Source organism: Xyrauchen texanus, chromosome 49 (genome assembly GCF_025860055.1).
Source record: "Xyrauchen texanus isolate HMW12.3.18 chromosome 49, RBS_HiC_50CHRs, whole genome shotgun sequence".
In the NCBI taxonomy this organism is placed as follows: Eukaryota; Metazoa; Chordata; class Actinopteri; order Cypriniformes; family Catostomidae; genus Xyrauchen; species Xyrauchen texanus.
The window spans coordinates 10,834,884-10,861,828 of NC_068324.1; the positions used below are offsets into that span (position 1 = coordinate 10,834,884).

General features: G+C 41.7%; 1 protein-coding gene, 1 long non-coding RNA gene and 2 other non-coding genes across 4 annotated transcripts; 2 read left to right on the forward strand and 2 right to left on the reverse strand.

Moving 5' to 3' along the window:
• LOC127640535 (uncharacterized) lies at positions 1-15,745 on the reverse strand. Its single transcript, XR_007970093.1, has 3 exons — positions 14,127-15,745; positions 1,884-2,004; positions 1-1,031 (listed from the first exon to the last, which is right to left on the reverse strand). It is a non-coding gene; the product is annotated as an uncharacterized LOC127640535 (long non-coding RNA).
• Positions 3,511-26,945, forward strand: LOC127640533 (protein VAC14 homolog). The gene is made up of 19 exons (XM_052123151.1): positions 3,511-4,106; positions 6,383-6,533; positions 6,657-6,824; positions 17,957-18,019; positions 18,171-18,278; positions 18,450-18,559; positions 18,657-18,778; positions 18,867-19,004; positions 19,402-19,545; positions 20,427-20,490; positions 20,756-20,900; positions 21,031-21,096; positions 21,183-21,330; positions 21,908-22,040; positions 22,223-22,397; positions 22,703-22,821; positions 23,754-23,833; positions 23,933-24,083; positions 25,972-26,945. The coding sequence occupies exons 1-19, from the start codon at positions 4,003-4,005 to the stop codon at positions 26,132-26,134; spliced, it is 2,352 nt and encodes a 783-aa protein (XP_051979111.1). The 5' UTR covers positions 3,511-4,002; the 3' UTR covers positions 26,135-26,945.
• On the reverse strand, positions 19,920-19,990 carry trnag-gcc (transfer RNA glycine (anticodon GCC)). Its single transcript has one exon. It is a non-coding gene; the product is annotated as a tRNA-Gly (tRNA).
• On the forward strand, positions 20,112-20,182 carry trnag-gcc (transfer RNA glycine (anticodon GCC)). Its single transcript has one exon. It is a non-coding gene; the product is annotated as a tRNA-Gly (tRNA).

A 26,945-nucleotide genomic window follows, 5' to 3' on the forward strand; every position in this document is an offset into this window, starting at 1 on the left:
TTATGACTTCATAAACACATATTTTTTGCACTTTCACTCACACACTGCTAAGTTATGATATAGAAACTCGGCAGACTCGCCTACATTTACACACTTACTCAAACACGATTAGCTTCTGCAGTAGCTCACCTGAGAGTGTTCAACTTTAGACTCTGAAGTATGTGGTTTGAGCCCAAACAAGCATGGAAGTTCATATGTGACACAAAAGTGTCAAGCGACACGCAATGACGTGGTTGCTTCATAAAATGTGCTTTTGCGACAAAAACACTATCAGTTAGGTTTAGGTGTTGGTTAGGGTAAGGATGTCGGTTTTGTTTACCTCATTGGTCAAAGTTTTAGGTTAGAGAAGTATGTTTTACTCATTAAAACATCCATCTAAAATTCATCTTAACCTTATCTTATTACAGCATAATTTGAATCGTATTTGACATATCACTGAGAAACACGCAGCCAAACGTGTAATACATGTAATTTTTAAAAAAAAAATATGTTGCCATGGTCATGTAAAATTCATGAGGCCAGGCTGAAATATACATTTTAATATATTAAGTGTGGCTTAAGTATCCAAATACTTTTTGGGGCCACTGTACCCGTTTTATCCACTGTACCTATTCTCAATTGCATTAAAAGTTATCCATGTATTAAAATGTTGTATGGACCTGTCTAAACTTAGGCCTGTCTGGGACCTCATGTTTGATTAGTCTGTAAGACAGGAGGCTTTGAAACTGTTCATCCACAATCACCTCTCTTTTACACTCCTAAAAAAAGGGTTATCAAGTAAACTATGTGAAAATAAGACCTTCAATAGCACAGAAGAACTTATTTGCAATAAGACAATGGTACAGATGCTTACAGGAATCCAATAATTTTCATCCTCTGGAGTACAGAGATGAACAGTACAATGAGAAACCATGGGCCTCACTTAGAAAACGAAACATTTCAAAGGAGAAGCGGACAGTTGATCCCTTGCCATTTCCCTTTCTCGATGTGCTGAGCTGTTGACGAATAAAGTTGTTTTGTCATCTACACACCTTAAAGCAAGAAAGAGGACAGAAAACAGAAAAATGTCAGGAAATATTGGAAGTGTGATTATCAATGTTAGTGACTTCAGTGGCAGTTGTGTGTGAGCCACCTGGGTTTGATATTTGCAAGAAGATCAAATAAGAGTATTCTTAGTAAGCTTAAATTCCCAGAACTAACTCACATTTATCAGCAATGTGAGAGTAAAGCCTGATTTGTCATGAGGCGGAGCAGTTTGAGTTGCCCAGCACTTTCAGACGGAAGAAGTCTTCTGTCTCTGTGACTTGGATCTGGACGTAGACTTGATCCTTGAACTTAATAATATAGGTGCACTGGTGAAAGCCTCTGTGTACGTGTGATCTTTGAACAAACTCTTTCCACACTCATCCAGCTTCAGCAGGACTTCTCGTAGCAAAAAAAAAAAAAAAAATAATAATAAAAAGACCAAGTGCACAGAATATACTGTACACAGTTTATTTTATGGCTATAAATATTAATGTTTTACCTGGAGAATGAAAAGATGGGAAATGCCAGGCCGAGTCAAGGATAGACACATTTGTACTCTATCTGGCTGTGTTTGAAACCTTTTTGAAATTAATTATTACTGTAAGTAAATACCTTTATATATATATATATATATATATATATATATATATATATATATATATATATATATATATATATATATATATATAAATTAATTAATTTTATTTATTTATTTTTTGTTATAGGTTTAAAACCAAATTAAGAAACGGACACAGCAACAGTTACATGAGAAAGCAGCTACAAGTCATGTCAGTCTTACCTAAAGGGGTTTGTATCCAGTGTACATTGGTGTGTGCACTGCGAAATATCACATTCACCTGTGTACACAAAATGTGTTTAGTGACTTGACATCACTACGACGCCACCTGTCCTTCACGTTTTCTCTCTCACCAGGAACATTGCCAAGAGCGCACAGTAAAGTTGAAGACACAGAAACACCTGTGGGAGAAAAATGTCATTTTGAAGTTTTAAAATGGCCTGTAATTTATCCGACTGTAATTAAAACTGCGCGTGAAGGGTTCACACCTTTTAATTCTGAGAGCATGTCATTGGTGATGTTAATAATCGTGACACTTTTATTTATTTAGCCCGTTTTGAATTAGTATTTGGAAATATTTAGAAAAATGTCAACGATTTTTCTAAGTAATTACTAATCTACACGTGAAAGGATTCTTAAAAAAATTTAAATATGGATTAAATACTTCAGAGAGGAGGCCCTAAATTAATGAAATGAGTGAAAACTGCTAACAGAAAAGGAGACAAACGGTTCCCTTAACCAGAGAATATTTATCAGAGAGGGGGCCACTTATATTAAAATGAATGGCAGAAATTGGAAAGCTCAATCAAGAGGCTGTAGCGCCCAATAGTCAACGGATGTAGAAAAGGAAGTCCCGCCATACAGGTAAAAGAGGCAATCACCTTTTAGATACAGACATTGCCTGTCAATCAATTCAAGAAGGCACATGCCGGGAGTTTTTTTTAAGCGTAATCTGAGGTAAAGAAACACAATTTATTATACCAGTTTTGTCAGATTTTACTGCTGATTTGAAACATGTTCTTTGATCGTAATCTTGACCAGCCGTTTTGGAGAATTCGGTCTTTCCCATTCAAGTAGTTAGTAGTTGTATTTTCATGGCAGAGCGTTGCAAAATTGCCCGCGAAGTGACCTGACTTAAAAAGACATGCACCATATCAGAAACAAACCTTATAAACCGTCATTATTAGATAAACTAAAAAAATACATAAATATAAACCGTGTGACGACAACTATAAAACTATGTAGAATTTATTTTGACATCGCTTTCATTCAGTTATTATAACAGAAATGTTATTGAAAACATTAATTGTTCAAGAAATTTTCGTTGTAGTAGGACATTTTTTTTGGCTTCAGTGATTCTCCAATGATGACAAATGCTTATTTAGTTAATATTATTATAATTCTAACTAATTGTCATATTCATCAATGGAAGCTTTATTAAACTTTATATTTGTTTTGAGTAAAACAAGGCTGTTCATATACAAAGGCTTTAAATGTGAGCTTCATAAAGTATTAATTTGAATTACTATATATATATATATATATATATATATATATATATATATATATATATATATATATATATATATATATACACACAGTATGTAATTATTGAACCTTAATTTGTTTTTATATTATTACCTCTCCCTTACACTATATATATAATTTATATCCTTAAATTATTTGTATTTTATTTTTATATATTATATTAAAAATTAACACATAGCATTATATTAAAATAAATACAAATTATTAACAGAAGTGCTCTATCAAAAAGAGAAATTCTCCTGTTTTTATCTTCCCCCACCTACTGTTGTTTTAAAGACCATGTGATTCTTATGACGTCATCAAAAAAAAATCCATTGATCGGTGCTCGATTTACAAGCCACTGACGTTTGTAGGAAGTCATGTGAGCCGGGACATATGGAGGTTGTGACAAATAGTTTGTATTGAAAAACAGCGCGATCTGCCACTGTCAACATTTCTTGCGAGGATATTCATCAGATTTTTTAGATGTGATCGCGTTCGGATTATGGGCTCTGAATGATAAAATTGATGAATTAAGAAGTGTCTCAAGGCTTTTATTGTGGATTGGCTGTAACGACAGCTCTTTTAGTTAAAGTCGCAGACAGCAGCAGGTCCAGTTATTTTATAAGTGCAAGTGATGAGTAGCTTAGAATGCAAACTTATTTTAAGACGTCTTTTTGTGTATTATAAAACAGATGAGCGAGTGGTGACCAGTAGCTCTTGGATGAAACATTAATTTATTGATAATCTGACTGAACTGTCATCTTATGTTTCTGTTTACTCTGGACATTTTCAAAGGTCAGTTTTAACAGTTCATAGTGTTATATGCGTAATTTGAGAAGGTTTTCGGAAAAGTAAAAACTAAATAAAAAATGAACACAGAAAAGGATTTTTCTCCCCTGACTCCTAACATTGTGAGAGCGCTCAACGACAAACTGTATGAGAAGAGGAAAGTGGCAGCTCTAGAGATTGAAAAGTGAGTCCTAGTGTATTATTTACTATTTCAAAACACCAGAACAGATATTCTTTCAGAGAGAAAGAAAATTAGATTAAATTGCATGCAGTTGCTGTTTGATTTATTCCCATTTATGACACTGACACTTACACACTGCATACAAATGATAATTAAAAACATGTTGTTGTTCTCTCTTTGTAGTAAGTATCAGTATTTGTTTCTGTGCTTCAAGGGAGAGCTAATCATCTGACATGCCATGTGATCTCATTATTAGTCATGTTAAATCAATAGCCCATAGTTCAGTCATTTTCAAACAGCACTGAAGGAAATGTTGATCTATACGTTTGAGTGTGTCTATTAAATTGAGGTTGACTTTTATCTACTTGAGCAGGGGTTTCCAAACTTTGCAGACCAAGTTACCTCCCAAATATAAAAGATACCAAGATTTTCTCCATAGTATTTTATAATAACCTTGATTAATGATTTCCTACCAGTGCTGGGTGGATTATTTATGAATTGTAAACAGGTACTGATTACATATTACATGACAAAAAAACGCAATCAGTAATGTAACCTCATAGATACATTTTTTGGGTAATCTAATCAGATTACTTTTGGTGCTTAGATCCACAAATTCAGAAAAAATATTGTAAATGTAAAGCTATGAAGAAGTTTTCATATTTTCATAGAGGTCTAGGCCTTCCATCAATGACAGACTCAAATATGTATGAGTTTAACAGGCATTTCTTATTGGAGTTTCTAAAATTATGGACTGGTTCAAATGCAATTTTGCAATTTTACAAATTTCATCCACATGTGGTAAGAGATCAGACCAGTTATATTTGTGATTCAGCTTCACAAAATGTCTCTTTAAGTTTTCACTACACTAAAAGTGCATTCATATACATTTGTGAAGCTGACTACAAAAACAATTTAAGAAACTACAAGTAACTATACGGCACTAATCCAATTGAATATGAAATTATGTGATTTTGTGCATTTGATGCGTTTGATGGACAAAACCCTTCCAAAGACTTTGCGATACATGATTATATTACACACAGAGTGATAATTAAAAAATGTGTTTCAGTTGGTTAGATTTGTGATGTAAAGTTAAAAAAAACCACGCAAACACACATTCAAATGCTTCTTTAGATTTGAAGTATAATCCTTCGCAGTTGACAGGATATTAACCTTTGGAAGGCAGAGTATATATTGCACAGCGATGTTTTTTGCCCCGTTTCTCCTTAAAAATGAAATTATCTCTATAGATCCAGTGGTTAAATGCTGAGGTAGACCGCTCCATCTTCATCTGGCTGACTAGTAGCGAGTATCAGTTCTGAGTGCAATACACATAACCCTCCCCCTCTGTCAAAAACACTCGAAGACTTACCGAACGTATGTCAGCGGTGTGCTGACTTAGAATGTAAAAGATTGAAAAAAAAAGAGAATGATTTTAGAGAACAATTTACTGCTGTTGCGGGAGACTGGGTAGCTCAGCGAGTATTGACGCTGACTACCACCCCTGGAGTCACGAGTTCAAATCCAGGTTGTGCTGAGTGACTCCAGCCAGGTCTCCTAAGCAACCAAATTGGCCTGGTTGCTAGGGAGGGTACAGTCACATGGGGTAACCTCCTCATGTTCACTATAATGTGTGGTTCTTGCTCTCGGTGGGGTGCGTGGTGAGTTGTGCGTGGATGCAGCGGAGAATAGTGTGGGCCTCCACACGCACTACGTCTCCGCGGTAATGTGCTCAACAAGCCATGTGATAAGATAAGCAGATTGATGGTCTCCGACGCAGAGGCAACTGAGGTTTGTCTTTCGCCACCCGGATTGAGACGAGTCACTATGCCACCACGAGGACTTGGAGTGTATTGGGAATTGCGCATTCCAAATTGGGGAGAAAATATATATTTTTTTACTGCCGTTGCCTTCATAATATGTAATCATGCTGTCTATAAAAAAGTAACTGTAGTCCGATTATAAGTATTTTAAAATGTAATTTAATCCAATTACAAGTACTTTATTTTTGTAATCTAGATTGCATGTAATCTGTTATTACCCAGCACTTACTACCTTCTATGATGCTCAGCTGTGCATTAATGTACCAAATTTGGATATAGTTAATATGACATAGGTATGTAAAGAATATTCTTACATTGTTAAAACAAATCCTATATGTTATATAAATCTGTCCATGAACCCCTGGTGCTAGAATATTGAAATGAAATATATATATATAATATCACTTGTATAGCTCAGAGGTTTCTCATTGCTTTTTTGCATTCTTCTGCCAGGCTTGTACGGGAATTTGTAGCCCAGAACAACTCTGCACAGATCAAACATGTTGTCCACATTTTGGCCACAGAGTTTGCACTCTCCCAGCACCCTCACAGCAGAAAAGGGGGTCTCATTGGCCTGGCAGCGTGCTCCATTGCCCTGGGAAAAGTATGTGAACTATACTATACTGTACTGTTATTTTATTGGAAACAGCCTTTACTTGTGGATATTTGCTGAATTAGGTGGCTTCACTTATGATTATCTCATCTTCCACATGACGTGTTTTCACAGGATTCTGGATTGTACATGAAAGAACTCATTGATCCAGTTCTTACATGTTTCAATGACTCTGACAGCCGTCTGCGGTACTACGCCTGTGAGGCCCTTTACAATATAGTGAAGGTTGCTAGGGTAGCCGTGCTGCCTCACTTCAATGTGCTGTTTGATGGGCTTAGCAAGGTAAAATCTTTCAAACCTTTCATATCTAGTTGCATGCTTGGTATGTAAAAAAAAAGTTATCACACTTCATGCTCCTTTTAATTATTTTTATTAATTCATATTTTTTTATTTTATTATACTATTATAGTGCAAATATATATATATATTTTATATTACTTATAATTTATTGAATTATTATGAAAGCTACACTATGTAAGTTTTTTTTTTTGTTAGAAATGAACAAAATTAAAAGTACACCAACAATTCGTCTTCCAAACCATGTTTTTGCCTTACCCAGATTCACTACGGCAAGCCTATAATAATAATCATTAATATTTTAGAGCTGTTTGGACGGATTTTATGGGAAATTGGATACTTACGTTAGTCGTCCGTGCGTGTTTACTTCATGTCCGTAAATAAAGAAAAGAAGGTCCAATTAGGTACTACAGTGCATGTATATGTGGGGTGATGGGTGTGAATGAGCAAAATTAACCATGGATTGTTCCCAAAGGCAACCCTGGGAACAGTCACTATTCAATTTCGAGACATGTGTCGGTCTGCGGGAGAGGGAGAGCGGTAAGTCTCGTCGCCTAGGCCGCAATTACCTCTAAAACCTGTCTCTCGTTATAGTCATGCTGGAGGGAGACCTGAAAAGGCACGCCAGAGCGTCAGAGTAGAGACAGAGACCAGAGCCACAATAAGTTTATCGAGTGACGCATAATGCACAGACAAAAGTTTCAACTCCGTTTTTGATACCAAAGAGCCATCGGAAAATGCTATTCCAGACAGCTCATCATAATCCAGTGGCTGTATGAGCGTTGGCCCTGCAGCGTGCTTGACGTCACATGGGAAGCAGGACCTTCAAACAATAACAGTTCAATTCAGCACATTCTTGATCTTAGAGCAAAACGCCACATTTTGGGTCAACTAACATAGGAGAATTTGCTCCAAGCTCAAGAACGCCAAAACCGGCTGTATGATGGGGAGATTGGCTATGGGAATTTGCACCGGGAGGCAAAGTGCTTGTATTACTCCCAATCTTGAGCTCCAAATAACTCGCCAAGTAGCAAGGGCCCTTTGAGCAACAACAAGTATGAGATCTCGATTATGAGGTCAAATGTACAGATAGAGGTGACGCATGTCAAATATACTGTCTCAACCTACTGAAATTTTGGTGGGAGACGGTCCCTGAGACATTGGCGATGGTGATTCCAGAGAGGGTGTAGCTGAACTTAAAAGCCAAGCATCTCACCCCGGTTACTTGTGGAAACCACCTTTCACCTTCTCAACTCACAGACATTGCTAATTTGGGTGTTCTCACCTCTACCTGGTCATACAAACCTCATACAGCACCACATCGAGACTATGCCCAGGGTAGTGGTACGTACTCGTCCCTACCGACATCCCGAGCACAAGGAAAAAGTGGTACGAGAAGAACTATATGCAATGGTTGAGATGGGAGTAATAGAAGAATCCCACAGTGATTGGTCCAGCCCGGTAGTGCTGGTTCCTAAGAGCAACGTGTTGGACCAGTTTTGTGTGTATTTTCGAAAGGTAAACGCAGTGTCTAAATATGATGCATATCCAATGCCTCGTATTGATGAACGAATCGGTTACCTAACATAACCTCGGTTCTCTCTAGACGAGGGAACGAGTATTGTGTAAGCTAGCTTACGCTACGGGAAAGATTCATCTTTTCTGAGATATTGAAGCCAAAAAATTATCCTTAATTTTGTATCATTTGTCAACGCAGTGCAGCAACTGCAGACCTTGAGCGGGCTAGCTAGCGAGCTCATTGGTTGCTCTGTGGCAACTGCTGCAGCCTATAGACGAACTTAGGCGAACTCGCGTCCAATGAGAGGCGTCCCGCGCTACTGCATCAAAGCCCGCCAAAATGGGCGTGGCTAGAGTGCATATAAGCGTAGTTCGTGAGGCTGGAACCCTGGTTTTCATTGAATGAAGCTGAAAGTCGCCGTGGCGCGAAAGCACGCCGGCTACGCAATACTCGTTCCTCGTCTAGAGAGAACCGAGGTTACGTTAGGTAACCGATTCGTTCTCTTACGAGAGGTTCTCTCGTATTGCATAAGCTAGCTTACGCTCACGGGAACCCATTGTCAACGCCGCGGCGCCAAGCATCCACTGCATGAGCCCCGGGGTGGGGGACCCGGGGAGCCCTTGTGAGTGGGGAAATAATATTTGGCCGGCAAGAGTGCGGACCAGTGTGTGTGTAATACATAAGCACATTGTGGGAAGGGAACGACAGAGCGGCGGTGCCGGTCTGTGTGGAATGAGTCCCATCAGTGCAGCTCACCAGGGGAGCTGTAGCGTATTAAACCGCTAGTAGTTTTGCCTGCAGGGCGGGCACTTCCAGATTGTAAAATCTGACAAAGGTGGAGGGGAAGCCCAGCCCGCTGCCACACATATGTCGTGAATGGAAATCCCGCTGGACCATGCTCACGATGAGGCCATGCCTCTAGTGGAGTGAGCCCTAATGCCCAACGGGCATGGCAGGTCTTTGACGCCAGTATGCGGCAGCAATAGCGCCCACTATCCATCTAGACAGTGTCTGTTTCGAGGCGGCGAGACCTTTGGTGCGCCCTAACGAAACGAAAAGCTGCTCAGAGCGCCTGAAAGAGGCGGAGCGCACAGTATACAATCTCAGTGCTCTGACTGGGCAAAGGAGATTGGCGTCGCGTTCGCTATCGGATGCTGGCAGCGCCGATAGGGAAATGACCTGTGCTCTGAAAGGAGTACCGATCACCTTGGGAACATAGCCGTGTCTAGGCTTTAAAATGACCTTGGAGTCACTTGGTCCAAACTCAAGACACGCAGCGCTGACAGACAGCGCGTGAAGGTCTCCCACACGCTTGACTGATGACAGGGCAGTCAGAAAAACGGTTTTGAGTGAAAGGTATTTCAAATCCACAGATTGAAGCGGTTCGAAAGGGGGCTTTCATAGTTTCGAGAACTATAGAAAGATCCCAGATAGGAACCGATGGGGGCGTGGGGGTTCATCCTTCTAGCTCCCCTGAGGAAGCCGGATGACCAGCTCGCTTTTTCCCAGTGACTGGCGCGCAGGGGTTCAGCTAACGCCGCGACGGCCGCCACATACACTTTGAGCGTGGATGGGGATCTGCCCTTATCCAGCAGCTCTTTGTAAATACACGAGCAGCGACGACACCCCACATGTCCGTGGGTCCAGGTCTCTGTCGGTGCACCATTTTGAAAAAACAGACCATTTTGACACATAGAGTCTTCTCGTGGAAGGGGCTGTAGCGTGTATGATGGTGTTTATTACCCCTTCTGGCAGAGCGACGGGTAGTCGCTGATCACCCACGCATGCAGCCTCAGCTCTGGGTGGGGATGCCAGATCGCGTCGCGAGCTTGAGAGAGGAGATCTGCTCTCACTGGGATGGGCCACGGCGCTGTCAGTGACAGCTGCGTAAGCTCCGGGAACCATGTCTGATTCTCCCAACGCTGGGCTATGAGGAGCACCGAGTGACGCGCTTCCCTGATCCTCTGCATTACCTGTGGCAATAGCGAGACGGGAGGGAAGGCGTAAGCGGGCGGTTGGGCCAGTCCTGGGCCAGCTGCCCTCGCTGAGAAAAATATTGGGCAGTGAGAGTTCTCTTCTGACGCTAAAGAGGTCTATCTCTGCTCTGCCGAATATGCCTATAACATCTGGACTGTTTGAGCGTGCAGGGACCATTCCCCTGGGGGAATATTGTCTCTGGACAGTCTGTCCGGGCCGCCGCTCAGGTGGCCTGGCACGCGCGTCGCCCTCAGCGAAGCGCAGGTGGCACTGGGACCAACTCAGTATGCGTTTGGCCAGATGGAAGAGGTTCCTGGATCTGACACCGCCCTGACGGTTTAGGTAGGATACCACAGATCTGTTGTCCGAACGGACCAGGACGTGGTGACCCTGAATGACCGGAGAAAGCGCACAGCGCGCACTCGACCGCTATCATTTCCAGACAATTTATGTGAAGGAGCTTTTCCTGAACTGACCATAGGCCAAAAAACCGGAGAGCCCTCGCGAGACCACGCCCCAACCCGTGTTGGACGCTGCCTGTCGAGATGACTTTTCGGCGAGATACAGCTCCCATCGCCACTCCCCGCTGATACCATTCGGCCACTGTCCAGGGCTGCAGAGCTGAAATACAGGTCTGAGTCACCTCGATCGGCTGGTGGCCTGTGGCCCAAGCCCGGCGAGACGCTGGGTGTTTAGCCAATGCTGAAGCGGGCGATGCGCAGTAAACCCAGCTGAAGTACTGCTGCGGCTGAGGCCATGTAACCTAGCACTCTCTGAAATTTTTTCAGAGGCGTGAGGCTGTTCATCTGAAAGGACGCGGCTAGTCGCTGAACACGGCGCCGCTGTGTAGATAAGCGAGCCGTCATTGCCACGGAGTCTAGTTCTATTCCAAGGAAGGAAATTGCCTGACTGGGCTGTACTGAGCTCTTGGTACAATTGACTGCAAGACCCAAACTGTTCAGATGGCTGAGGAGAACTGTTCTGTGAGACAGAAGCTCCGTATGTGACTGTGCCATAATCAGCCAGTCGTCCAAATAGTTCAGAATTCGCAAGCCCTGACTCCGCAGGGGTGCGAGCGCCGCATCCATGCACTTCGTGAAAGTACGGGGTGCTAAAGACAGGCCGAACAGAAGGACGGTGTATTGATAAACCTGGCCGCCGGCTGAATCTCAAGAATGGCCTGTGACGGGATTTATCTGAATCTGAAAATAGGCATCTTTCAGATCGAGAGAGATAAACCAGTCCCCTGGCGTGTATGCGCGAGGAGTTTCCTGATTGTAAGCATTTTGAACGGTCTTTTGCAAGCACCTTGTTCAAAACCCTGAGATCTAATATTGGTCTGAGGCCGCCGTCTTTCTTGGGAACAAGAAAATAACGGCTGTAAAACCCCGACTCGCTCAGCTTAAGGCGGCACTTCTCTATGGCCCTTTTGCACAGAAGGTTTGCTATTTCTGAACGAAGCATGCAGGCTGGTTCCGTGTTCACAATAGTTTCGAGCCAGCTCTGAAGCGGGAGGGCGGCGATCGAACTGTAGCAAATAGCCCTGTTTTATTGTGCTTAACACCCATTTGGATATTCTGGGATAGCTTCCCACGCTTTGAAGCGTAACGCTAGAGGGTGAATGGCCAAATCGCCCTGATTGCCGCACACAGCAGCTGAACAGAATGTGTGAGCACGCTTACTGTGCTTATGCATGACTGCTCGCAGACAGCAGGGACAGGCTGTTCTGTGAGTGACTTCCGATTGAGGTGAATGGGGAAAGAGTCACATCTGTTAAGTGATGCGCGAGCATAGTCATGGGCACGGGACTTACATACAGAGTAGTGTTTGCTGGCCGTGTGACAGAGCGGGCAGAGAATGGGCGCCGCGACGTATTCGTGAGTGCGCTTATTGACTCTAACACTCGAGCGGGCTGTGTCCGCTTTTTGTGAGTGGGCTCTGATCGGGACACGGAAGTGTAATGCTTGTGTGTAGAGGTGAACACTGGATTGTGGGCACATTTTCTACACAAGGCTGGTCGTGGTGACAGAGCTGCCAGAGAAGGGCGCCGCGACGGATTCGTGGGCGCGCTTATTGACTCTAACACTCGAGCGGGCTGTGTCCGCTTTATGTGAGTGGGCTCTGATAGGAACACGGGAAGTGTAATGCTTGTGTGTAGGGGTGAACACTGGATTGTGGGCACATTTTCTACACATAAGGCATGTTTGCTCTTTACAAGATTTCTTTGGGTCGCCGTGAAAACGGTGTTTGAGTGCAGGCAAGCGGGCAGTGTCACCGGCTTGTTGGCTGCTGAATCCACCACTGCAGTAGCCTGAGAGAAGGGGACTGACAGAGGGCGAAGCTTTGACGGCTGTCCGTCTTCGGCGGGACTGAGCCGTGGTTTTCACAACAAAGCTAGGAGGACTACGGTTGCTCAGGTTTCAACGCAATCTTAGGCCGAGGCCCGCGGGGGGGGCAGTCTGCGGCGGCTGTCTGAGCGCGACCTAGGGTGGCCGCCCTGTCGACGCTGAAAAGTCTGGCTTTGCTGAGCTGGGCGCTGTGAAGAGGCTCGTGCAGGAGGCTGGTCACGTGGGCGGCCTGCAGAGGCGCTAGCGCGACGAGGCAGGAAGAGATTCATGGCTTGGGTGGCTTTCTGGACTTCCGTGAAACGGTCAACAATGCCACTCACCGCGGAACCGAAGAGACCGGACGGAGAGAGCGGCGCGTTGTCCGTCGCGCTCCTTAGATCTGAAACAGCCTCTGGGTGTCCGCCTTTCTCATCCCATTCTGGAAGGAGGTCCGCTTGGAGGATCTGTAAGACGGCCATGGAATGCAGAGCAGATGTGGCTTGGCCGGCGGCGGCATAGGCGCGGCCAGGCAGAAGTAGTTCTGCAGGCCTAGACGGGAGCACCGGTTTAGACCGCCATCTCGCGGAGGACGGGCAAAGGTGTGCTGCTACCGAATCCTCTGGATTCCTGGGCCGAGGAGGAGGCTTGGGAGCCTGACCACTCCTCGCTGTCCGAGCCATGATGGAACAGCAACCCTTATCCTCCGCCTCGTCATCCCAGATGGCAGCAGTGCGGCCGCCGGCGGCAACTGCGCGCGTCCCGGGGCGGGGAGGGTGAAAGCGAGACTCGAGGGAGAGGCTCCGGCGAGGCAGTCGCTTCTAACACCGGTTCCGGCAGCCTTTGGGAGCGGCGCTTCTTATTGCGCGGCGAAAGGAATGGCGGCGCGGCGGCTTCGGTTTTGCATGCTTCGAGTCGAGCCCGCAGGGTCAAGTAATCATCAAATGACACTTGCATTGAAAGACATATTTAAATATTGCCGCTAATCCTCCACCTCTCCTAGCAGCTCTGCAGACACTCATGAAAGTAACGTTTGGAGGGGCTGATTAATTGAGGACTGTTGCAATGCTACTGTTATCTAAGTCTCATTTAGAAACAAAGTCCAGGTTGTTTTTGGTGATGAGGTCATTGACTAGAAACGACTTGTTGTTTACTGAGCGAATGTTTAAAAGTGCTAACTTGACAGTATCTGTTTTTGGCCCCACAGTAATGTTGGATTGACGTCTAATATGCAACAGGATTGACGTCTAATATGCAACAGAATAGACTGGTTTTCCATACATATTGAGAAAGTCTTCCTATCACTTAACATAAAAGATATTGAAAAAGCTACTGGCACAGTGGGTTCCCACTTGTTCTGTAAACATTTGTGAGTGTTGCTGCCACCGTAGTGGGGACCCAATACACATCAATTAGAGCTGTTGTCAGTTCTTTGTTGTTCACCGAAAGCAGAATGACGAGATGTACCTTAGCGTTGTGGCAGTGGCCGGAGAGCTCTCTCACAGGGAGGGTGAGCTGGGCCAGCAGGCTTTGGTGGTAGAGGGGCCCGCCATTTTTTGGTTGGGATCTGGGGGCTAGCAGCAATGGAGTGGGACAGCTTTCTACCAGCATAACTTGTTCCTCCATTTTCACAGAGAAGCCCAGAAGTGGGGATGTTGACAAGAGGGAGGTGTGTGGTGACAGAGACTGTGACTCTGGGGTTTCAGGAGGTTGATATATGTTGTTATCGCCCTACTCTCTACTTTTTCCCCAGGTCCTGTATCTTGGAGTAGTTTTAAGTCGTCACAGTCTGACTGTAGTATGCTCTGTGTGGGGGGCTCAGCTCCATGTTGTTGTGTCTTTGCTGTGTTATTGAGGGATTTGTCAATCAAATGTCCATCCAAGTGCTGAAGTGTGATCCTGTGGTCATCTGGACACTGCAGTGGTGTTTGTTTGGGTGAAGGATATCCGATTTAAACAATTCTCTTTGATGCCCGAAAAGATTAAAATGATCAATGTGGTTTAGTCCTCTCATGTTGCAGGTTTTGTGCAGCCAAGTGTTTAGACTTAGCAAATGAGAAAACAAAATTTTTTCCTTTGCTTGGAGTGGTCCACTGCTGAACGACTGCACTTTCAATCTCATTGAAATCCCTCTTAAGGAGTTCTGACAGCTCTTTCTGAAAATCCTTTTTCCCATATGTATAATAACTCCATTCACAGTCTTATGGTAGTAGCCCTGCTACCAAAGTTTCTAATAACGTAGTCCCCTACTATCAGAGTGCTGGGCTCGGCTGTGGTCTCAGCTGAATACCACTGCCTGCTCAAACTTTAGCGCCTGCCAGCTGCTGGCTGTTTTGATCTAAGCCTAATCAAGTTTGGGGTTTCTTTCTCCACATTCATTAATGGTTCAAATCTATATACAAAACATATTGGGGGTGGAAGTATACCAGTATTGGTTAGTCAAGTCATAACTGGAATGGAAGATGCCAATGCTGCAATATGATATAATCATGATATAAATATAATGATATGTCGAGTAACTTTGGGTCTAGTTCCCTGTTTATGCTATTGGTTTTGCTCTCACTTTCGTCAGCCACTTTTGCCATCTGTTTTGCTGGGTTTTCTAAGCTCAGTGTAGCCTGTCAAGGAACGTTTGATTCAAGGGACTCACCAGCTATAGGCTGATTGTGTCCACAGTGACACTCTCCTGTGTATTCCTTTGGCAAGTACTGCAAGTAGTTTTGTTTCAAGAACTGTGATTTTTTTTTGTAGAAGTCTATGGCAGTGTGCAGCAAGTGGAGTTTGATCTGAAAGGAGGCATTTTCTTTCTCGCCTGTCTGTGTGAAGGAAGCTGTGTTGTCCTTTTTCAGGAATGTAAACTTCCTGTTGTAGGAGGCTGGTAGACCGCTGTCACAGAAAAACTCCCATTTTGTAGTCCCAAAAATCTGTGGTTGTAGAGTTGGTGCCAAACTATGTCGTTTTGAGCACTGTACTGAATTTCTGATATGAAAATTAGAGATTAAAATGCAAAAGCAAGGTAGCAAAGCGTGGAGCAGTAAGCAGATCCATTCGGACAGTAGCGAAGCAGGAAGTAAAGAAAAGGATTTAGCAATAAAGAAGTCCTTGGTCATTTGGAACATCAGCATAGAGTTATTATTAGTTTCTGGACACTGCAGTGGTTATGTAGGGAATGTAATTTATTCAGGAGAAAGAACCAGACAACTCAAAGTTGGTGATGCTTGATCTGTTTTTTTTTGTTGGGTTTTCCTCTCTAAACAATACTGTAACTGAGGGGATGTTACCACATATAATGTCTTGAAATGGACCTATATAATTCACAGCTGTTCCAATTATTTTTCGCTTCACTTGAGTGAGCCTATATCTCGCCCCTCCTTTGACAGGCGACCACGGATTGAAAATGGCTGGCAAAACTTCCCACAAATTCTGCTCGGTTTCATAACCAAATTATCTGCCTGGTTAGTGATGTTGTATGTAAAAACCCAAATGCTCCATTTTGCTGTTGCCCACCACATCACTTTGATGTTACTTTCTAATTATTCTCAAAATAGTATGACTTTAATCTCATAATGCTTGGACTTTATTCTTGAAATTTTCACTTTATTCTCAAGATATTATGATAAATGACAATCGCAAATTTAAGTTGTTAATTATTTATATTTTATGGTTAGCGTTAGTTTCTGCATAATGAAGAGTGAGCTGACATGTTCTCGATTTGATCCGCAATTTCAATTAAAACATGTTTGATGTTTTTGTGCACCTGACATTTTCTCTTGTAAAGTTCTGAACCGGTGTCAGTGTTGTGCTTAATATACTTATTATTTGACAGGTAGGGTGGTCATTTTTAAGTCATGGAAGGAAGGATTCTTCTTATTTGTATATTAAAATATTGCCTGTGGGCTGAGCCCCGGATGACACAGAAGTTTAGTGACGCCCCTGATTAAAACCAAGCAGCTGAAGCACTGAAAACCACATTTGATGCCTGTTTAGTGTCACTTTCACGTCTGAAATTGTAAGTGAATATTTATAGTAAAAAGGGACTTAAATATTGATCTCCTTCTCACCCACATCTATTATGTCGCTTCTTAAGACATAGATTTAACTACTGGAGTCTTATGGATACTTTTATGCTACATTTATGTGCTTTTTGAGCTTCAATGTTCTGGCCAACATTCACTTGCATTTCATGGACCTACAGAGCTGAAATATTCTTCTAAAAATATTCATTTGTATTCTGCAATAGAAAGAAAGCCATGTTTCTGGAATGGCATGAGGGTGCGTAAAAGAGGAGAGAATTTTCATTTTTGGATATACTATTCCTTTAAATAAAAATGACTTGCTGATCAGGTACCCTGTCGTGCCACACCAGAGAGCGTTGCTGCCTATATTGCCTATGCCAGGATCCGCTACTGTTTGCAATGAAGAAACAGCAGCAGCAAAGTTGAACTTCTCCCAGACGACACGGAGTATGACACTGAGCAAGACACTCATAAGTAACAAAAACAAGCTTATTCAAAAATGTAATGTAACCCATGATTACCTGAGACACTTATTCTCTAGTTTTGACATCAAAATGTAAACGGGTATTAATACAAAACTTGTGCATATGTTATAAGCCTGTAATAACGCTGGTAAGGTTTACATGCAACGTGAAACCGTGGGAAGAGGCCAAAAAATTACTTGTGCTGATCATTTTTGTTCAAGCCTCTAAATAATATGGGTTATGTCCATGTATAGTAAAGCCTGACGTTAGGTCCCTCTCGAGTTTTTTCCCCCCCACTAAATAACAGAAGTAGTTTTCTTGCTACAGTAATTTTACCTCACTCACAAGGGCCATTAAGAGATTAAAGCATGATTTTGTATAAAGCTACTTGGAAACTGTGTATTGTGAAAAGTGATGTACAGTACAAATGACTTGAGTATAGACAAACTAATTTTTCTCAAGAAAAACATGAAAATTGTGAGTTCATATGAGTTTTTCCCATTACAATAAATCTAAATAAATGCAGTGCTGTTGTTTAAGTTACTTTATTAGAGCTCTACTTTTTGTTGCCATTGTCAGACATTTGTATATTGTTACATGCCTAATAAATATATATATATATATATTTATATACCTGTATAACCTTTTAGAGATGCGCAACAGCACAGGCATGATTTTGTAACCTCTTCTGTTCTCATTGGGAGTACACAATCATTGACTTTTTCCTATTGTAAAGTCATAATTCCCAAAGAGACCCAAATGTGCTCCAATGCCAGAGTCAAATGTATCATTAGCCTACATGATCTGTTCTCTATAGCTTGCTGCAGATCCTGACCCCAATGTAAAAAGTGGATCTGAACTCCTGGATCGGCTTCTTAAGGTGAGTCTGAAATAAGACAAATGTCAGTTTTTAATCTGTATAGACACCAACACATCGATCAACCAGATTGAAGGTATCACATGACATAATGGCAGAAACCAACTTCTGTGATGCCTACTCTACATTAATTTGCATCTTTTTTTATTTTAAGGACATTGTAACGGAGAGTAACAAATTTGACCTGGTGGCTTTTGTCCCCCTTTTGCGTGAGAGGATTTACTCTAACAACCAGTATGCCCGGCAGTTCATTATCTCCTGGGTGAGTTGAGCACTTTTGCACAGTGTACACACACTATAGCATTTCAAAGGATTCAACAGAGTGCATTTACAGTTCTGCATTTGCTTGGTTTTTATATCGTTGTTGCTTTAAATGGATGCCTTTGATGCTACTGAGACTTCCTGTAATATTTTGTCTAACTTTCTACTCCAGATCCACGTGTTAGTATCCGTTCCTGATATCAACCTCCTGGACTACCTACCAGAAATTCTAGATGGACTCTTTCAGATTCTTGGAGACAGCAGCAAAGAGATCAGACGAATGTACGATGCAACATCTTACCATTCACCTGCCATAGCATTTGTTCCTTCCTGGTATTTCTTGTTCTTTTTAAGAGTATTAACAGAGGCTGTTCACTAGGTGTGAGGTGGTTTTGGGGGAATTCCTGAAAGAAATCAAGAAGAATCCTTCCAGTGTCAAGTTTGCAGAAATGGCCAACATCTTAGTCATCCACTGTCAAGTGTCTGATGAATCAAAGTCCAGTAAGTCAGATAAAATATTTAGGCTTACTTGAAACTAGGCATTGAATCTAGCATTTTCCGTAACACATTTTATTCTTGTTTTTTGCAGCTAACGATCTCATCCAGTTGACTGCTATGACATGGATGAGAGAATTTATCCAGCTTGCAGGGAGAGTGGTTCTGCCATATTCCTCTGGCATATTGACAGCAGTGCTACCGTGCCTTTCCTATGATGATCGCAAGAAAAGTATCCTTTACTGCATGTGATACTGGATATTTACATAATATTTACAACATTTGTGTTTCTCATATACTCCTAGCTAAAAAATATTTGTGTTTGACGTTTCGTTTACATTCAGCTAATTGTCAGTGTATTGTTTTTCTTGCATTTACATTTATGCATTTGGCAGACGCTTTTATCCAAAGCGACTTACAGTGCACTTATTACAGGGACAATCCCCCTGGAACAACCTGGAGTTAAGTGTCTTGCTCAAGGACACAATGGTGGTGACTGTGGGGTTAGAACCTGTGACCTTCTGATTAACAGCCCTGTGCTTTAGCCACTACGCCACTACCACTTCTTGCATTCACAAACAGATGTTTTGTACTCCCTGCTCAGATCCATTTCCTTAAACAATTTCTAGGCACTAAAGACGCTGCCAGTCCATGCAATCACAGCTTGATGAAGCTTGTGACTCCTGAAGATGATGAAGATGATGAAGACTTGCAGACCAAAACTTCCCCTCTTAGCAACGAGATCCCATCTAAGAAAGAGGGAGATCTGAATGGTGAGTTTTTTTCATTATTTTTTAAACTAACCTGTTTTGGGCAATTTGATATGAGTCAGAGCTCTTGGGGGGTCCCCTTATAACCACTCCTCTAACTGTTCCTTCAGAAAACAGTGCATGGTGCATTCGGGTGTGTTCAGACTTTTCTAACATAAAAAAATCTGGTTTAGGTTATTTATGGAAACGGGGACATATAATGGACAAAGTTGTACAAACATTTGAAAAACTAAAATTAGAAAAGTTTTTATGAAACATGAGAGGACCACCCTCAAAGTTATATTATTTGGTCCCCAAATCCCTCCATCAATCAGGACAGTGGTTTTAGGTGGATGTTTTTATGCTGTCTAGTGGTTGTATGAGGGAAAAGTTATTTTTGCATTGGCCGGGAATCGAACCCGGGCCTCCCGCGTGGCGGGCGAGAATTCTACCACTGAACCACCAATGCGTTTCTTATTGAAAACGTTGCCCCCTTTCTGTTAGAAAGTTTTATAGAAATGGAACAGTGCCTCCTAGTGTACCAACATAGTAAGTACATTTGACATCTGACCTAGATTGCTTTTACAAATGCATTGGTGGTTCAGTGGTAGAATTCTCGCCTGCCACGCGGGAGGCCCGGGTTCGATTCCCGGCCAATGCAAAAATAATTTTAATTTATATTTCACACATTCACTTTTTTATATTGTCTAAATATCCAATGTACAAGATATAAGTAAAAATTCTTTTTTTTTAATTATTATTATTTAATTATTATTTTACTAATATATATATATTATTATTATTATTTTTATTTCTTTTTGTTAAAGACGTTGTAACACTGAACAAAATTATACAAAAGTAAAATGTGTGTAACAGTTATATCGCTATGTCTTTTTATTTTTTAGATTCCCTCAATGAGTCACAGGAGTCAGTGGGTTTCAGCAACATCTCTTTCTTTACGCCAGCAGGGTACGCTTGGACAGTTTTGACAAGAAAACACTTTGAGAATTTATCTTTTAATGTTTAACAAATTAAGGACAGAATTCATTACGCTTAGTCCTAAGAAGAATCAACCATTGACTTTAAATCTTAGTAATTTATACAAGTCACTGGCTAGATGCAAAGAGAACAATATTCTGAATACAATAATAGGCTGCCCAGTTAAAAGATCAGAAACCATTCAATGATTTCTATTACGTTTTTTTTAACTTTACACGTTTTCGGCACTTTGTAGTTCTGACAGGTCTGCAGTAACTTTGGACCTGGATGGCATAGTGCAAGTACTGAACCGACATTTACATGATTCGTCCACTGGAATGATGACACGTATTGCTGTGTTAAAGTGGCTATACCATCTCTACATCAAGACCCCTCGAAAGGTGATGCACAATTTCACTAAGTCAGGAGAGAAATTCTATAAAAATATACTTGTTTCAATGAATAATGCATTAAGTAAATTTAATTCAAATACTGTATTAAGTAATTGATGCAAATGTATCTCCATGGCAGATGTTCAAGCACACAGATAGTTTGTTCCCCATGCTACTAAAGACACTGTCTGATGAATCTGATGAAGTAAGTACTCTGCACAAAATTCTAATTCTCTCAGTGCTAATCTACCAGACACAGCCATTTTAAAGAACAAAGACTATGTCTCACAGGTAATTTTAAAAGACCTGGAGGTTTTAGCAGAGATTGCATCATCGCCTGCTGGACAGACGGACATATCTGGATCATGTGAAAACTTGGATAGCAAATCGCAGCTCCATATACCAGGTGGAGTCAAAGATGGGCAGCAAATGGTGGTGGGTAAGTATCAAGGCTGGATACCCCGGGGGGGTAACTGGGTAGCTCAGCCAGTAAAGATGCTGACTGCCACCCCTGGAGTCGTGAATCCAGGGCATGCTGAGTGACTCCAGCCAGGTTAAATTTGTCCGGTTGCTAGGGAGGGTTGTGTCACATGGGGCAACTTCCTCCTGGTCAAAATAATGTGGTTTGCTTTCGGTGGGGCACGTGGTGAGTTATGCATGGGTGCCATAGAGAATAGCGTGAAGCCTCCACACATGCTATGTCTCCATGGTACCACGCTCAACAAGCCATGTGATGAGATAACCGGATTGACGGTCTCAGACGCGGAGGCAACTGAGATTCATCCTCCGCCACCCAGATTGAGGTGAGTCAGTACACCACCACAAGGTGGGGAATTGGGCATTCCAAATTGGCAAGAAAAAAATAAATGGAAAATTGGATACTCATTTCCTGTCCCTCAGTCTTTTTTAAACCTAGAAAAATCAGATACCAACTCTTCAAAATAAACCAGTTGTATGCAAATTGTTCAAACAGCAGTAGTCTAAAATTGCTATTATAGTATACACTTGATTTACAGGTTCTAAGATGGCTGACATGTCTCCCTCCACCCCCAGCATGAATTCATACTTCTACAAGTTCATGATTAATTTGCTCCGATGCTTCAGTTTAGAGAGGAAACTTCTAGAAATGAGAGGGGCCTTCATTATCAGGTAAAACCACCCTACTTACGTTAATAAAGACAATTAGCAGTTCCTCAAAGTTTACTTCCAGGAGAATAGTACTAGTCCAAGTAGAAAACCCTGTAACTCTCAAGTTTACCCTAACCTAACCTAAGCTCAGTCATACAGATTAACTTAAACCAATGCTGATAAAATTGTTTTACTCAACACAGACAGCTATGTCTCCTCTTGCATGCGGAAAACATATTCCACTCCATGGCAGACATCTTACTCAAGGAGGAAGATCTGAAATTTGCATCCACCATGGTGCAAACACTGAACACTATTCTGCTTACTTCTGCCGAACTGTTCCAGCTGCGAAACCAGCTCAAAGACCTACGCACCCAGGTGACACCTGCTAGAAGGACTAACCGCATGCTAATGTGTTTCCTAATATCATCGTTTTCCAAAGTAGAGCGTTTTCCAAAGTCTCCATTTTTGGTGGAGAAATGCACTATTCCAGTGTAATTAAGAGGAGTAAACATAGCAAAATCAATGCATTTTCAACCAAAAACATATGACTGTGGACGTTGCCTAGGCACTAGACACTTCTTTCTTCTAAGACCCAGTCTCATTCTTAATGTTTGATCTTGGAGTTGATTTTGTTAAAAATATGCTGTAATCTTTGTTGCATATTTCTTTTGAACCTTCAGGAGAGCTGTGCTCTTTTCTGCTGCCTCTATCGCTCTTGGTGTCACAACCCAGTGGCCACTGTGTCCCTCTGCTTCCTGACCCAAAACTATCGCCATGCCTACGACCTCATCCAGAAATTGTATCCTGTATTGTAAAGTTTCAAATACTGTGTGATTTCGTTACATACTGACTCTGTACTTAACTCGGTTTGCTAGTCTTAAAGCTGAAGTGTGTAACTCTTTCGATGTTAAAATTCTTTCTCCTATCACTACTTAAAGGTGCACTCAGTCATTTTTGATATATGTTGCCTTTGATTTAGTCTGACACCTAGTGGTGTGGATGCCGCATCTTATAAACACAATAGTTTTTAGCTACCAATGCCATTGTAGAAATTCAATATTCACAGTAAGCCAGGATTAATTTAATTCATGAGTAAAAGTGTCCAGGAACAGATTGGTTAATAAAATGTAGCGAGTAGTATTTGGTTGGTCATGTGATCCTAACATGGCTGCTCCAATGAGGGGACCCTCTCCATGTAGAATAAAACTGCTTTTATGAGGCTACTGATATGACTGTAAATGGTCATGATTTTAGACCTACGTTTCAAAATGACAAATCTTTCTTTAGAAGTAAAAAGTTTTATGTAAAGAAAAATGACTAAGTGCACCTTAATATGCAGATATAACTGTTAGCTGTTTGTAGGTTAATTTTTTCGAAAACTGTAAACATTGTGTCTCTGTGATGCTATAAACATTCCTCCTTTTGTTTTGAGCAACCAGTACAGCCCCACACAACAACATTGACTCCCGACTAGTGAGTTGGGACGGGACTATCTGTTTGTTTGATCAACATCATACCGAGGCGTATTTGTAAGACTGTTTGAAAACAATGTTTATTTTTGCAATTCCGCTGTGTGGCGTAGAATTAACACACTGCAGTTTTAAGCAATATAATACTAGGTTCCTACAGTCATGGGAAACTTGGAAAAATTCTGAAAATGATTTATTCAAAGGTGTGGGAACCCAGGATTTATTTCAAATGACATGAAACTCCTTGACTTAATCTGATCAGCGGAGATCTGGAGGTGACTGTGGACTTCCTCATGGAGGTTGATAAACTCGTGCAGCTAATAGAGAGCCCCATCTTTACCTGTGAGTTCCATTCCTCCATCACATAAAACTGTTCATCAGTCTGATACTATCAGTAATATGCTTTCCAGCTCCTCAGACTAACACTCGTTATGTTTGCAGATCTCCGTTTGCAGTTACTGGATGTAGAGCATAACCCTTATCTGATCAAAGCTTTGTATGGCCTGCTGATGCTGCTTCCTCAGAGTCAAGCTTTCCAGCTGCTTTCACATCGGCTGAGTTGTGTGCCAAACCCTGAACTCATGAGGACTGTGTGAGTACCAACCAGGGTCAGAAATTAACTGGTGCACAGGGAAAAAATGCCACCAAAATTGACTTCAATGTCACTGAATATGTAAATGTTTGGCCAAAAAAATGCCCCTTTATTTAATTTTCCCCAATGATATAGTTCTTAATATTATATTCCAAGCCTAGTTATACACATTATAATATAAATTATGATTTAATGATGATTTTATTTGGTGGATAAGAGGTAATAAATATTCTCCATCTAATTTATGTAAATTAATTGATTACATTGAAGTATCTGAAAAAAGAATGAAACAATGTCATTTTTGTGTTTAGAAAAAATGTCCCTAAATCCAAATCCAGTGGGCAATTTTTTTACTTTTAAGGAAAAGTTATTTTCTGACACTGACAAACAGAACCAGTCTTCCAAGGGGTCGCAATGTCAAAATCGACCCAATTTACTTTCTTCGTCCATGTTCCTGGTCTTTTGGTAATTATATCAAATACATTTGTGTTGTGGGTAGAAAAAACAAAACAACTAGCATCCTACATTGTTTCTCAAAAATACATCAGATTACAGAGGTAACGCGGGTTGCGAATGGGGATTCACATTGACTTTAAACACAATGCTGTTGTCAAACTCTGCAAAGAGTTAAAGGGATAGTTCACCCAAAAATGAAAATTCTCTATTCATTTACTCACCCTCATGCCATCCCAGACGTGTATGACTGACTTTCTTCTGCTCTACACTAATGAAGATTTTTAGAAGAATATTGCAGCTCTGTAGGTCCATTTAATGGAAGTGAATTGTGATCAGACCTTTGTAGCTCTAAAAATTACATAAAGGATACTTTAACTAAACTCCAGCGGTTAAATCCATATTCTCTGAAGCGATATGATGGTGTGGGTGAGAAAAAGTCCTTTTTTAAAACTCTAAATCTCCACTTTCACTTTTACATCTCAAAGTCACATGTGGTGCCTGTTTAGTTTCACTTTCACATCTGAAAGTGAAAGTGGAGATTTAAAAAAAAGTACTTAAATATTGTTCTGTTTCTCACCAACACCTATAATATTGCTTCTGAAGACATGGATTAAAACACTGGAGTCTTATGGAATACTTTTATGTTCCCTGTCTGCTGACTACCTGGATCAGGGAGGGGACAAGGGGAGGGGAACAATAATAACAAAAAATGGGGTACCTACACCCTGATAATAAATAAAACACAATAATAATATATAAAAAGTGAAATGCCAACGTGGAGTGGCAGCGGGAGAGAGAGAAAAAAAAATTGACTTACCAGTTCTCCGATACACCGTAGCCTGGTCCTCAGCCACTCCACCCTCTAGCAGATGACAGCTGGTGGCAGTCCTCCGGCACCAGGTTGACTGAATGCCCGCTGCGTTCCGGTGGACGGAAGGGGTCTCCCTGACTGCTCCAGGTGGTCAGTTAGGAGGAGCCCTCCTCCCCTCGCGGTCAGCAGCCGTTCCTCCGCTCTCAGTCGGCCGGGCTCCTCCGTCCCCCGGTGGATGGCCGCTGCTGCTCCGCCAGGGTGGCGCATCCCTCCTCCTTCCCGGGTTTTCGGCACCAGTGTAACAAAGTTCAATGGAAAGGAGGCGGCGAGAACTGGCTTGATAATATAAATGAAATTTAATATGAAACTGAGTCAAAAAGACAAACAAACAAGCAGGTGTCGGACAGCTGCGCGTAACACTCTCTCTGTCGCACTGCCATCGCCGATTGCCTTTATCCCTCTCGGGCTTCATCAGCCTAATTAGGGCCTGGGTGTGCGGAATCACAAACCAGTCCCACCCTCCGCCTGCCACACTATCCCTTTAAATATCTTCTAGATTGGGTAGTCGCTCTCTTCTCAAGTACATACACAGTGTCATAAAGTGTCTCCTTCATTTTTCAGGGAAGACCCAAAGGTACCCGTCAAGGATAAACGAGTAGCCCAGCCACACATAGACTACAGTGAACTGCTCCAGCACTTTGACCGAGTCCAGAGCAAACATCTGGAAGTGAGGCATCAGAGGACGGGACGCTCAGAGCATCCAGACAGGAAGCTGATGTTGTAAATTGTTGCAGACATAACTATTGTCCAAGAGAGGCAGCAAATGTGGGATAAAGGAACATCAGACTGCAGGGCCTGTAGTTGGCAGCTACATTCATCTCATTCAGTTGTTAATGTATCAAGCGACTACATGCATGAGGGAATTTTTGTGTCTTTTTTATGATAAGTGAAGTGCTTTATGTTTAGGTGCTGGAGACTAGCTCTAGTATAAATGAACTTGAACACAATTTCAGTTGGTCAAATCTGTTACAGATTATGGGGCAATGGTTATATCGATCTTAACCAAATATAATCCTCCCGAGATTATTTGTTCAGAACACCTTGCACGTGCCCGTGGATGTTAAATATGAATTTTTAATCTAAAACATGAATATAGCAGACATCTGCTCATGACATGTAATGTAAATGAGTCTTGGTTGGGTATTTGTCTTTTTTATTTTTTTGGAATTGCGAATTAACTAGATTTTGTATCTCTTACACACACACCATGGTACTTGCAAACTTTTTCATTTCTCTGTAATGTGAAGACAACTTTACAATAAAGTGGACCATATGTAACCTAATCAATTTTCATTCTATTTTGTTATCTTCCATGTTTCCTAAACCCAGGTGGACCAAATAAAAATCTCTGTTACTTTTGACAGTCCAGCAGATGACGCTATTATATGACTTTTGTTAAGAATAACTTGCCAACATGCCACGCTGAGAAAATTCGTCATTTGCCACTGAAAATAATTTTGAGCAACTCGACAGATTTTTATTTATGAAAATACAATAAAACAAATTCAGAGAAGTATGCAGGGAATATAGCAATT